Consider the following 13,371-nt stretch of genomic DNA (forward strand, 5'->3'; position numbering starts at 1 on the left):
ACCTTACATTTGTGTTATGATTATATTTTGTCCCATCGTACAACATTACGCGGCGACATCACGAATGCGCGCGGCGAAAGTGGGGCATAGTGGGGGTTTTTTTGGACACAGACTGATGTATTCAAATATGATTCTACGCTCCTTCTGGACTATTCTTAATTCTATGGTTTTACAATATTATATTCAAAATGATCCAAATGTTAAATGAATTTTTAATACAGAATGTTTTTTGCAGTTAGTGAGATTCATTCCCTTTCCGCACCTAATGGCGCATAGGCAGTGCATTGGTACACCAATTGCAGTGGGTCTTGATCGTTTTTTTTGTTACGTGAAGATAAGATGATCAGTCTTACGCTTCAGGGCCAGTCCAGGGACTATGAAATATTATAAAAAATAAAAATTTCATATCAACCTTGTCAGGAATCGAACCCGAGACCTCTAGCTTGGTAGGAAAACGCGCTGACCATTACACCACTAGGCCGACGAAATGAGTTAGCGCGGTTTATTGGAAAACATTCCAATTTGAGTTATGCAGTTTTGGTAAAAAAACCTTTCAATTTCAAATTTAAGTAGTAGAGAAAAGATGTTACTAGGATATTGTAATGAAATATATTTTGTGATGTATATGATACCATATCATTTTGTGTGATGCAATATGTATAAAATCACAAATAAAAAGGCAAACAGCGCACTGTTTACAAATTGCTCAATAGGTGTAAAATTTCAGATACTTCTCACATAAAAAATTATATTTAAAAAAAAAGAGAGCAAAAAAACCTACATTAAAATGTTTTAATAATAAAGCTGCAGAAATGTGTTCACAGTTGTTTGTCACGTCAAGCAATATAACCGAATGTTGGTTTGATGACCAGAAGTTAAACTGCTTATATTGAGAAGCATAAAATCATCTTTTGACCACAGTTCAATATAAAATAAATTCACTTATACTAAATCCGTGATAAACTTATTCCTTAAATTAAAATATTACACATCACTCAAGTTCACATCACACAGTGACGATATTAATACATTTGATCGATAGACCCAATATTAATGGCCACGTTGAACATAATATGGATTTAGGTAAGTTAATATTTAAAGCACAGTCCGCATATGTCTCATCAAAACTAGCATAATTTCACCAATAATGTTTTCAGATTTCACTTTTGTCCACTTTAGTATACAAGGAATGAAGCAATCCGAAGAGCAGTGACATTGTGGAAGGAAACTGTCGTTATCAAATGGAGTATACAATATGTGCAGCTTCAAAGTACATTTGGCATTGTAGATGATTCAAATATTGTAACATTCTGTATGTGTAGTAAGTATAATGCCGACCATTGGAAAAGGGAAAAGAATAAAAGGGTGGTCCCACCAGATTGTGGTTGTCATTTCAAATAATCTTAGCAATCTCACTTATCTTTAAAATTAATCTTTTTTGCTTTGTTTTATTAAATCAGAGAAACAGATACCAGAACCAGGTCAGGTAAATCTTCCATAATTATTGTAACAGCGAAACAGGCTTTTAGGGTAATGTTCAGCAAGCCATTTAAAAGTCATCCGCTAATGATTTGAATCGTATGACAGTCAATCAAATTGAGTATTGGTATTTTACATTTAAAAGTGAATAAATGATGATGCGTGATCTGACTTTTTTTCATACAAACGCATTCCTGTATTTTCTCCCTAGATTGTGGAACTAATCATAAATATCCACCATTGACAAACCCCTATAACGTTTTTATTTTGTTGTTGAATTGTCTTTTATAGAAGCTAAGACCACCCAAATACCTTTAAAAGCGCCTAGTTTTATCTGTCATCTTCGGACGTGTATACAAAAATGATAACTACTTTTTTATAATAGAAAATATGCAGATAAAGAAAATTTCTTTCTGATTCTGTCTTTAAAAAAAAAACAAAATCGGTTCAGTTTTGGGGTGTGGAAATCGGGAATACGAGACCTTGATTTTGTCGATTTTCTTAGGCATAATCAGTCCAACTCGCAGTTAGTTGTCTTCTTCGCACAGTATTCAGGGAGGCATCTGCGAGTGACAGAAAAACTATATTCAAATATCTATTCCTTAAAGCGCTCTTCTGCCGCATATTTTCTTAACGCGCTACAGTAGCAATTGCATCCTTGAGGGCAGCGGAAACATCGGCGGTGAGGCGAACCGGGTCGGGAGCGGCAGGGGGAGGTCGAGGGCGAGCAAGGGCGCGCGCTGCTTTCTGGAGCACCTCGAGACGCAGAGCCAGCTCACGCAAGGGGAAGCGGCGCTGCGGCGGGGCGCCATCTGCGCAGTGTGCCGAGCATGCGGCCCCCAGGGCGCCCAGCCCTTCGGCGAGGCGAGCCCACAGACCCGCACCACCGCCGCGCAGCGCCACTTCAAGCCCCCGCGCCAACTCTGCTATGCCCTCGGCTCCGCTCCCCACGGGGGTTGCATATATGACCGATGGCTTGCCTCCCTTCACAGCTGGCTTGGCAGGCACTACGGGTTTCTCTTCAGTCCCGGGTGCCCATTTACGGTCACCCACTTTATTGCTTGCATTTAAACTGCGACTCATTATATTCGAGACGGAACCATTTTCCGTCTTTAGCTCCTTAGAAATTACTTCAGACTTTGGTGTTTCTACAGTTTTATCTTCAGTTCGCTTCTTATTACACATTTTAGGGCTGGGTTGGGGTGCACTTTCGGCTTCCTTGGGCTCCCACAATTTCTTAAGACTACTGATACTCCCTGTACTTCGCCGTTTATCATCGTCTTCATCAGCTTTTGCAATAGATCCTAAATTTAAATCAGTATCACTCTTTCTAGAATCAGATGTTTCAATATCTTTGACATCTTTTGAACTAACAGATTTTAAAATATCATCATCTTTTTCTTCCGAAGGTGTTTCTATATCAACTTTTATAGAGTTTCCATTGGATGTATCAACTTTTCGTAGTCTAGATTTGAAATCCACAATCGATCCTACACTTTCTATTTCATTTTGTTTAGTGCCTAGGGGCTTTTTTTGAGGATCTACTTTTTTTAATTGGGATTTAAAAGTATTTTTGGAATTTGTTTTATCAATCTTAGGAGCACATTTTGAATCAAGTACAGAAGAGACTTGGCCTGGATCTTTCACTATATCGGATGTGTCTCCTTTGACCGGTTCCATATTTAGGCTCTGCGACAATTCAGATACTAGTCTAGCAACAGGATCTCCTATGGCTGTGTGGTGATGTGTAGGTGGAGGGGGCGAGTGCTGAAGTCGCCCTTTGCGGTCTGCCCTCTCCTTGATCTCTGCAACCAGCTTTAGCTCCAGCATCTCCTTGTAGGACGGTATAGGGGGCTCGTCCTCAGGCGGCGGCGGTGGTAGCGGCGATGGTGGCAATGGTGATGGAGGTAGGTCAGGAGGGGGGGGAGGGAACTCCAGGTCCGCCAAGCTTGGCCTTTCTTTGGGAGCATTGCGAGAGAATGAACGCACACCACCTGAAGAGTTGCTTCGAATCATGTGAGGTGGTGCAGGAACTCGCATTCTACCTTCCCCGTCCCCATCAACTTCCCCTTCTTCCCCCTCCCTCCGCAAAGACTCTAAATACGCACCAATTCGAGCCCCCTTTGGTAAAGTGCCATATCTGTTGATAGCCCTTTTCACATTTTGAACTTCTAAAGCTGCAACTTGCACCAACTGCAAAACAATACAAAAATAATTTATGCTTTTTCCTTATGAATGAATGGTCACCAACATTTGGGCGACCATGAATTCCAATTGAGCAATTGAGAACAAATTATAAGTCAACCCTGCTATAATGCTGTATTCTTATAACGCAGTTTCCATTTGACGCAAAGCTAACATTGCAAACAACCTTCCTGTAACTTGTTTTTTGTACAAGACAACATTCCATAAACGTAATGACTTTTTAAAAATTTATTTGGAAGTTCAACAAGGATATATAAAATACATACATTTTTTAAGTAAGCATTACTAACGTTCTTTATATATATTCTCAACTATAGAACTCCACCATCTTTCATAAATTATATAAAATAAGTATGTAAAATCAATTTAAGTAATAATAAAGAGTTTAGTGAAAGATAAGAAATAAAATTGAGTTAAACATAAGAAACTACAATTTTTTTTTTTTTAGAAAAGAAAAGAGAAAATAAAAACATATAAGAAGTAATAAAATAGACTAAAATTAATTTACATACACAAAAATAAGGATTAGACATTTGATTTAAGACACATAGTAATATTTTTTTTTATAATCATTTGCTCTATCATGATAAATGTCAATGTTAACTTTTTTTTCTATTTTGTTATAACTTGAAAAGTTTATCTATTGCTCCATATAGAGGTTTTGGCAGAATTTCAAAATAAAACTACTTCAAAAACCAAGATGAAAATTTGGAAAGTGAATAGGATTTTCAGCCTGATCATTGCTGCCATAAAATTACCAAATAATTAATAATTTATATAATTTTTAATAGTCAGTCCAAACTACCTAATATTTATGTAACTTTTAAACAAAAAATAATATTCTATTTACTTCGAAAGTCGCAATGAACTGCGGACGTGAGTTAGACAACCAGCGTACAAAAAATATATACATAAGGTGATATACGACCATACTTCAACTCGGACGGCTGAGAACTGCTGAAGAATCAAACTGCGCCTGCAGTAAACGCCTCGCTACACGCAGATCACAGGGAATTCAGTTTCTAATATTGTACTACATGGAATTCGAAATCTGTGCAAGCGCAAACTTTGATCCACAATAACAAGCTGGAAGCAATTTGGGATACCAAATCCTTGTGTATTTTTCATACATTGGAATGCGGCTGTATTTATTTTATCTACAACGCATTGTGAAATGTGGTATTTTAACACAAATCACTAGAATACAATTATTTTCTGACAGTATTAAAATACAAAATAGAATGCAGCAAGTATTTTATATTTTATATTGTTGATATGTTTTTATTTTGTCTTTTATTTTAGTGTAGTTTACGTTCCTCAATTTTACATTTTCTCGCTTTTTACACCATAATGTACAGGTTTCACTTTTCTACATACATTAGAATACAAATATTTTTCCCAATCAATGTTATTTGTATTTTTTATCACCCGTTTTTCTTTTTTCAATTCAAAATTAATAAAGGTACGTGCATTGCGTGTGTCCAAACTAAAGAATAAAGGCAGGTAAATTACAAATTAAGGGTAAACTATTGTTTTAAACTAAATTTAAAGTGGGTGGAGTGTAATTTAAATTTTTTGAGGTTATCCATGAACCGAGACATTTTTTGGTATCTTCAGAGGTTTCATCATTGGATTTGAGGAGCTTATAATACACTAAACCCAGCTGATCCCATCAAATACAAAGCATGGGTTTGGAACCTTTGCCGTCAATGTTGATGCATGGCTGAGCTTACCTGATGATTCTACGCTTCAGGTTTCGTAGTGTATGCACTTTGATCACCGGTCACAATACAGTGCCAAAAACCTTTCTTCTTTTGCCGTTGAATCATGTTCATATGGTAAAAAATACCGTTCAATGTTTCTTAACTTCTATTCTTACGGCACCCAATTTCCTTGTTTTTTAACCATCCCTAATGCTTTTAAACGTTTGACAACTATTGGGTGATTAACTCCTAATGATTCTGCAAGTTTATTTTGCATCGGACATGGGTCTTCATCAAGAAATGTTTCCAATTCTTAGTCTTCAAACTTTTTCAGTGTGCCAGAGCGTTGTTTATCTTCAACATCAAAATCATTATTATTAAAGCCTCGAAACCAATCTCTGCATGATGTTTTCGACAGAGCATGGTCGCCATAAGAATACCAAGTGTTTCAACTGCAGATTTAAAAAAAAAGTATTGCAGTAAAATTCCACACAAATACTCTTTTTTTGACAAAATTTGACATGTTTAATGCTGTGAATAAATGTATTGTTTACGTGTTGGCAGAATAACATCTACTCTCATTTTAAGCGTAATGGTAAAGCTTCATGGTGTAAAAGGCTAATTTAACACCATCTGACGGGAAACAGCAAAAACTTATTGAGGGCCCTTTTACTATTAGTGAGTTTTTTATATGATAACTTTGAAACTAAACCACGGAGGATTTAGAGAATGTTGAAAAACTGACATATAGCTGCATTTTGAAATTTTTTTGAAAATTTTTGTCATTTAGAGGGTTTCGTCAGTATACCAGTTAAATACACCGCCAGAAAAATTGTAATTGTAAAAACTATCACAACCATCTATCGTGCTAAATATTTTTACCTTCATGAAAAAGATTTTTAATTTTTGTATTTTTTTAAATAAGTTTTTAGCAATAGTAAATACTAAAATTTAACATGAAAATTAAAAAAAATATTTGCATAAAATAAAAGGATTTTTATTTGTAAGGCATTACTTTTTTCACTATGGCATCATTTAAAATCACATGGATTTCAACTTTCATTTAGATCGGTCAAAAACTGTTTCATATTTTTATGACAATTTTATATGCCATCTTCTTTTCACATTATGTTTATAACTTTCAATATATATATTACTACATTTAAAAAAATTTTGCATCATAGTTCATTTGTATACTTTATTGTTCCTAAACATGTATCAACCGCATATCACAGTTTAGTAACATGGGGCAATTTGGCATTTTTGTTTAAATGAAAATAACCCTAAAGGAAGACACAACAAAAAGGTCAATTACACTGCTTCGGCTTTTAATTTAGTTTAAAACAATAATTTACAACAACAATAGATAACTTCAGTTTAGGAGAACGGCGCATGCGTTGGCGTGCGGTTTTATTTTTATGTCAACATAATTTTTGGCACATCAAATGAATTTTGAAAATTTTCAAACAAAACTGAAGTAATAAAAAATGCAAAAAACGTTAATTGGATGGATTATTTGTACGAGAATGTAGGAAGAAAAATGGACCTGATCATTTCGGTGTGAAAAGTGGAAAAATGTAAAATTAAAGAGCGTATGAATAAAGTTTTATTGTATGTACTAATTGCTTTCCTAATAAAAAACCTCAGGTCAAGTCACTGCCATGTATCAAAAAACCTGTTTTAAAACTTATGTCCTACCGAAGTCTCTATACATAGTAGGCAACTATAATTATATGCACATATGAAAAATATATTAATTAAGAAGATATTAGACAGTATCTCTATTTGCAGGAATTTACCGTGTAGAGTTTAATTATTATAGAAAATGAAATATTTTTACCTTTTGGGATAAATCTTTAGGGGGATAAGTGCGACCTCGTTTCTTGGCAGGTTTGGACCCACCAGCTATTCCATCACCACCTCCGATAGACTCCGTATCAGTGTCTGGAGTTTGTTCAGGCACCGATCCATCTGACGATGCAGCCTTACCACCCTGTGGCCACTTGCTCCCTAAAGGCATAATAATAATATACATTTATAAACAAATAAATAATGTTTAGTAATAATAATGTGTAGTAATAGCACAGAAAAAATTAGAGAAATATAAAATGCTACTTGATTAAAAGTTTGATAATATGCATGTATATAAAACATTCTTAAATATATTAATAGTATAATTAAATATTGTATAAATTAACTAATGGGTAGTCATTGTCAGTCATCGCGTTTGCCTACCAAGCTAGAGGTCTCGGGTTTGATTCCTGGCATGGTTGATATGAAATATTTATTGAAGAGGGTGTTTTTACACTAGAATATTTCATAGTCCCTGGACTGGTATCTAAAGGGTAAGACTGATCATCTTACCTTCATGTAACAAAAATGATTGAGATACGTTGGGATTGGTGTACCAATGCAGTGCCCTGCATGCATATATGCACCATTAGGTGCGGAAAGGGAATGATATGATAATGAGTCATGTTATTGTTTAGTTTGCATAAAAATGTTTGCATTAAAACAGGTTGTACCTAGTTAAGCAGACTATACATAATCCATAAAAATCTATGTAGTAAATAAAGAATTTGAAATTTTTGTTAATAAACCGTGATTATAATTATTATTATATATTAATCAACATTGCATGCTTGCATTAAAAAAAAAATGTTTTTGTTTAATTTTTTAACTAAGTGCACAACAAAATACACAAATAAATCTTATGAATTAAAAAAGGTATCGCAGAATATAAATGTAGAAGTAGCTCGAAATGTATGCTCGATGTTAGTAAATAATAGTCAGTAAATCTCACATACCATTAACATGGTCTTCAATAACTACAGTTGCTAAGATATGGCTGTCCTCAGATGTGTATTGTGACTCACGAAAAGAACTGCATGAAGACAACAAACTGAAAAACAAAATATTGTTATTATCAGAGTTTTATTAAAATATTACTTTGAACATTATTACATCAAGCGAAACTAACATTATTATTATTTAAAGTTTACAAAATTCAATGATCAAATTTCTAATACATAAAGATGTATATTGCCAGAGACAGAAAATTTCAGCCAGGATCCTACTTTAGGATAACTTAATTCGTCAGCATGTGTTGCATTCTGAGGAGACTAGGTGATTCAAAAAGTTTGGAATAAGTGAGACAAGAAAACATTATTTTGGCCAAATTCATTATTACGTATTACGTATTGCTACGTTTTATTTTTCAACATACATTCCTTTTAAGTCGATATAGAGAGTCCAACAATTTTCTAACTTTTTTATCCCGTCCAAAAAGTAGTCATTCGGCTCTTTTTGGTTCACTGTTAGCAACCGCGGCACCTATCACACACAGAGCTTCTTCATACCCAAAATGTCATGTATGGTATTAAACACCCTGCCAAACGACATCTTTGAGGTCTCAGCTAGCTCCCTCAATTTCTCTTTGGGGTCGATCAGCATATTATCATGGATTTTTTCCACGTTTTCTGGTGTACTGACGTCTTTTGGGTGTCCAGATCGTTCAGCATCATCAGCACTTGTACGGCCTCAATGAAAGTCAGAAAATCACCTTCACCTACAGAACCGAGATAGTACTTATCTACGAGGCATATCCAGAAAGTAAGAGTACTCAATTTGTGTATTTAAAAAAAAATACAGTACATTGTTTGTATATACAGTAAAACTCCTGTTTTACGTTTTTCTAGGGAGCAACAAAAAACAGTATAAAACTGAGGAAAACTTTAAAGTGAGGAAATAAAAAATGTATGGAAAAAATCAAATTTCATTAAAATATAATTATTGTGCTAGACTACACTAAATTAACTGCAGAAAAATTGTAAGAACTGTCTCATGATTGGGGATTATTCATATTTACTATTGATATAATTAAAAGTATTTTGTATTTGTTCAAACAAAACTGCAATGTGTTATTTTTAAATGAATTTAAAAAAAATACATGCATAAATAATTTTATCTAGGTACTTAGCGTTAAAAACACGAAAATAAAAATTCAAATTTGCATAAAATGCATATAACGATTTTTTCCCTAAATATTGGGATATTTTATTTATACGGTATTACTTTTTTTAGTATTGCACCACAAAATTTCAACTTTCATTTACATTGCGGACTGTTTCACACTTGTGATAACTGTTAAAACTATCTCCTTTTCACATTATGTGTGTATAACATCAAATAATATTTATATTGCCATTTTTTTTTACTTTCTGCATTGTAATTTATTGATGTAAAGACTTTATTCTTCCTAAACATGCGTCAACCGCATGTCACTATTTAGTGAAATGTCAAAATTAGACACTTAAACAAAATGGTCAATTACACTGCACCTACTTTGAATTTAGTTTGAGACAATAATTTACACATTTTTTTATTTAATAAAAGATGAACCGCGGTGGCGCGTGGCTCGTCTTTTGACAGATCGAATGAGTTATGAAAAGAATTCTACGTAAAACCGGGGTTATGAAAAACGTAAAAATTGGGGGGAAACTCGAATGAGAATGTATGGAATAAATGGGACTTAAATATTTCGGTGTAAAAAGTGGGAAAACGTAAAAACGAGGAACGTAAAAACGAGGTTTTACTGTATATTACTTATTTTTCCACGTAGTCGCCTTCCTGCTCTATGCAGGTTGTAAGTTGTGGCACAAGCTTTTTGATGCCCTCCTCATAGAACTCTCCCGCCATCTCCTTCATCCACTTCAAGACCTCCTGTTTCATCTCATCGGTTAGATTTTTTTTTCCAAACATGTGAGACTTCAAGAAGGTAAAAAGATGAAAATCTGAAAGCGCTAAGTCAGGGAAGTATGCAGAGTGGTTCAAAATGTCCCAAGCAAACGAGTTCAAACGCGCCTTGGTGGCATTAGCCGTGTGCGGGCGGGCGTTGTCGTTCAACAAACACACTTCCTTTGTTAACATTCCCCTCTGTTTGTTTTAAAATGGTCTTTTGAGCTTTTGTAGGGTTTCATAGTATCGTGCTGCAGTAATCGTCTTCCCCTGAGGTAAAAAATCAAACAAAATTATCCCTTTTTGGTACCAAAACACGGATGCCATGTTTTTTTGTCCGAAATTAAGGTTATCAACTTTTTGGCAGATGGGGAACTAGTGTGCCGCCACTGTGATTACTGTCTTTTTGTCTCAGGGGTGTAATGAGCCATCCATGTTTCATCACCAGTTACAATGGAGCTTAGAAAATCCTCACCTTCCAATTTAAAGAACTCACGAACGCTAGCGACCCGATTCAATTTGTACTGCTCTTGGCGAGATTTTTTATTGACATCTTTCACGGAAACGAAAACTACAAGGCAAGTTTTGGTATTAATGAGGGTCGCTGGAAATTTTGAGACGTCTAATGAAGGATGAATCTTTTTATGGTTGGTTCACATAAGTGCATGCTGACACCATCTCTTATTACCAAACTTTTTGATCAACCTAGTAAACACAGATTGGTAAATGATTACAATGCCAGATTTACTATGAAGTATGGAAAGGCTAGCTGCTCTTTAATATTGTAATAAATATGGCAAAAGGACACTGCTATACAGTATGCCTAAAATATGTAACATGTTACCAAACAAAATTAAAAATAGTGAGTTGAATACAGCAGTAAGACATGTGCACAAATTATGGCTGATGGAAAAAAGGTTTTTGAATTGATGATAATTTTAAATAAAATATGGTGTATGTAATGTTTCAATTGAGTGTAAGTATTAATGTAGGTTAAGTAAATATTATGTAATATTAAAACATACATAAGAACCTGCTGCCGAATTGCATGCTTGCAATTCAGTAGGACTTTTGAATCTAAGGTTATTATATTTAAAAAATTGAAAATAAATATTAAAAAAAAAAAATTAAATCAATTTCATTTTCAATATGTTCAGTTCGCTATACCTGGTTCTCTTTGGTGGTGTAGGGGCTTGCTTTCCTCTTCTATTGATGGGTCTTCTCATTTGAACTGGGGGCGGTGTAGCTGGAGCAACAGACCTGTCAGTAGTAGGCCTGGTTCGGCCAGAGAATGACAACATTGGCAGGGCAGCCTGTGATTCAGATGTACCCGGAGGAGTACCACCTTCTTGAAGAGTTTTTTCAACCTCTGAAAAGAATAAAAAGGGCATTTTTAAAAATAACACTTTAATTTGATCTCATACGCCATTATTTTCTATAAATGTGAAGCTCTTTATTTTGTGAAGAGATTTTACCAAGCACAAGACGACAAAATAAAATCCAATTAAACCTCTTACGCACAAATGATAAACATTTATGTGCATGTAGACGTTGCTTTTTAATAATTACGTAGTGAAAACGCACTTTTATAAGTATTTTTGTACAATCGCAAGAGGATACACATCGCAAACATAGAATTAATTACACACAAGCGCAAATGTTACTACATAAATTGTAAATATGTAATAGATTAATATTAAAATTAAAATCTGCATAATGTATTGAATGCACACCTTCTGTAATGGAGTTGTCTTGAAACATATGTTCTAGTTCATGGTGAATTTGTTGGAATGATGGACGATCTTGTGCACTCCACTGCCAACATCCTCGCATCAGATCGTATACTGCAGGTGGACACCCAGGCGGGCATTCCATTCTATAACCCTAAAATGAACAATAAACCGTATAAAACAATCATGTCAAAGAAAATTATGTGATATTATTTCAAACCCTATATTCATTAATTTAATAATACTCTAATAGTATACATGAATTTATCAAACTTTATATACGTATGATATAAACTAATGTTTATTGGGGTTTATATTCTTATTATAAAAACCAAAGTCAAGCAATGTATATACAGTAGGGTATCGACAATCCGGACAGGCAAAAAACAGGAACTTGGCGGATTACCAAGGCGTCCGGATTGTGGTAGCCATACTTTAATGGTAGTAAAACATGGATGTTTAGCTTTAGAAATTCTTTTCATTATAAAAAGACAACCTCGACAATATTAACAATAGTGAATAAGAAACATGTAGGATGGCTGCGCGTTTGAAATGAAGCTGAATTGACGATGATTGACAACAAACTGCTAAGTGTGTTGTTCGAAGCAGGTGAAATGCCTCTTATCCATCTGGATTACCGCGATCACCGGATAAACGGGGTTCCGGATTAGCGAGGCCCTACTGTTAATTTCACATTTAAAAAATAATATTTTTAGCGCAAATACAGAACAGATATTTTTTATTTTAATTAGTTTTGCGTAGTTTGTGACCTGTCCCAACATACTTTCGAAATTTCTGTGTTGAAAAGATACTTACAAAAGTTGCAAATTAATTAATAAATTCTATTGATACACTCTTATGATGATTCAAGTCCCCCGCCAAGAACAAAAGCTTATCTCTATTTGGAGAGGAACCGCATTGAAAAAAAAAACAGTTTTATAATTAAATATGAATTGAAACTGAGATGTACCTTTATTATATTATATTAAAATAAATAAATAAAAAATACAAATAAATACAGAGTGAAATAAATCAGAATGTAGAACAAAAATTTAACAAAAGTTTATATTATAATACTGATCTCTGTAAAGAAATATACCTTTTCTAGCATGTGATAGACATCTGTAAGATCGACACCGGGATATGGGGACATGCCATAAGTTGCAATTTCCCAGAGGAGAATGCCGAAGGCCCACACGTCGGACTTGGTTGAGAAGAGGTTGTAGGCCAAGCCTTCTGGGGCGGTCCACTTGATGGGGAACTTGGCTCCAGCGTGCGCTGTGTATGTGTCATCTCGCATGAGGCGCGCCAACCCAAAGTCTGCCACTTTCACCAAGTGATTCTCTCCCACTAAGCAGTTACGAGCAGCCAGATCCCTAAATCACACCAATAGGTACAATTCTTTCAATCATCATTCACACCATATATATTATATCTTCGCGAAAGGTTGACAGCTGCAGAATTTCATTGTATGGCCTTACTCTTTGGCATAATGAGGAAAATCAGTGTTTTTAAGA

At 34.7% G+C, this 13,371-nt stretch overlaps 1 protein-coding gene across 2 annotated transcripts in view; it reads right to left on the reverse strand.

Moving 5' to 3' along the window:
• Window positions 1-321: 321 nt before the first annotated feature.
• Window positions 322-13,371, reverse strand: part of Abl (tyrosine-protein kinase Abl) — a 64,500-nt gene continuing 51,450 nt past the window's right edge. For both annotated transcript variants that reach the window (XM_088233006.1, XM_088233007.1), the window contains exons 6-11: window positions 12,954-13,230; window positions 11,858-12,008; window positions 11,292-11,493; window positions 8,195-8,289; window positions 7,228-7,397; window positions 322-3,672 (exon numbers count right to left, since the gene is read on the reverse strand). In XM_088233006.1, coding sequence (XP_088089132.1) covers window positions 2,110-3,672; window positions 7,228-7,397; window positions 8,195-8,289; window positions 11,292-11,493; window positions 11,858-12,008; window positions 12,954-13,230 — 2,458 coding nt within the window. In that variant the 3' untranslated portion in view covers window positions 322-2,109. The remainder of the gene's footprint in view (window positions 3,673-7,227; window positions 7,398-8,194; window positions 8,290-11,291; window positions 11,494-11,857; window positions 12,009-12,953; window positions 13,231-13,371) is intronic.

The sequence above is a fragment of the Micrasema longulum genome, unplaced genomic scaffold, assembly GCF_059751315.1.
Source record: "Micrasema longulum isolate JH-2025_06_02 unplaced genomic scaffold, ASM5975131v1 h1tg001048l, whole genome shotgun sequence".
Taxonomy (NCBI): Eukaryota; Metazoa; Arthropoda; class Insecta; order Trichoptera; family Brachycentridae; genus Micrasema; species Micrasema longulum.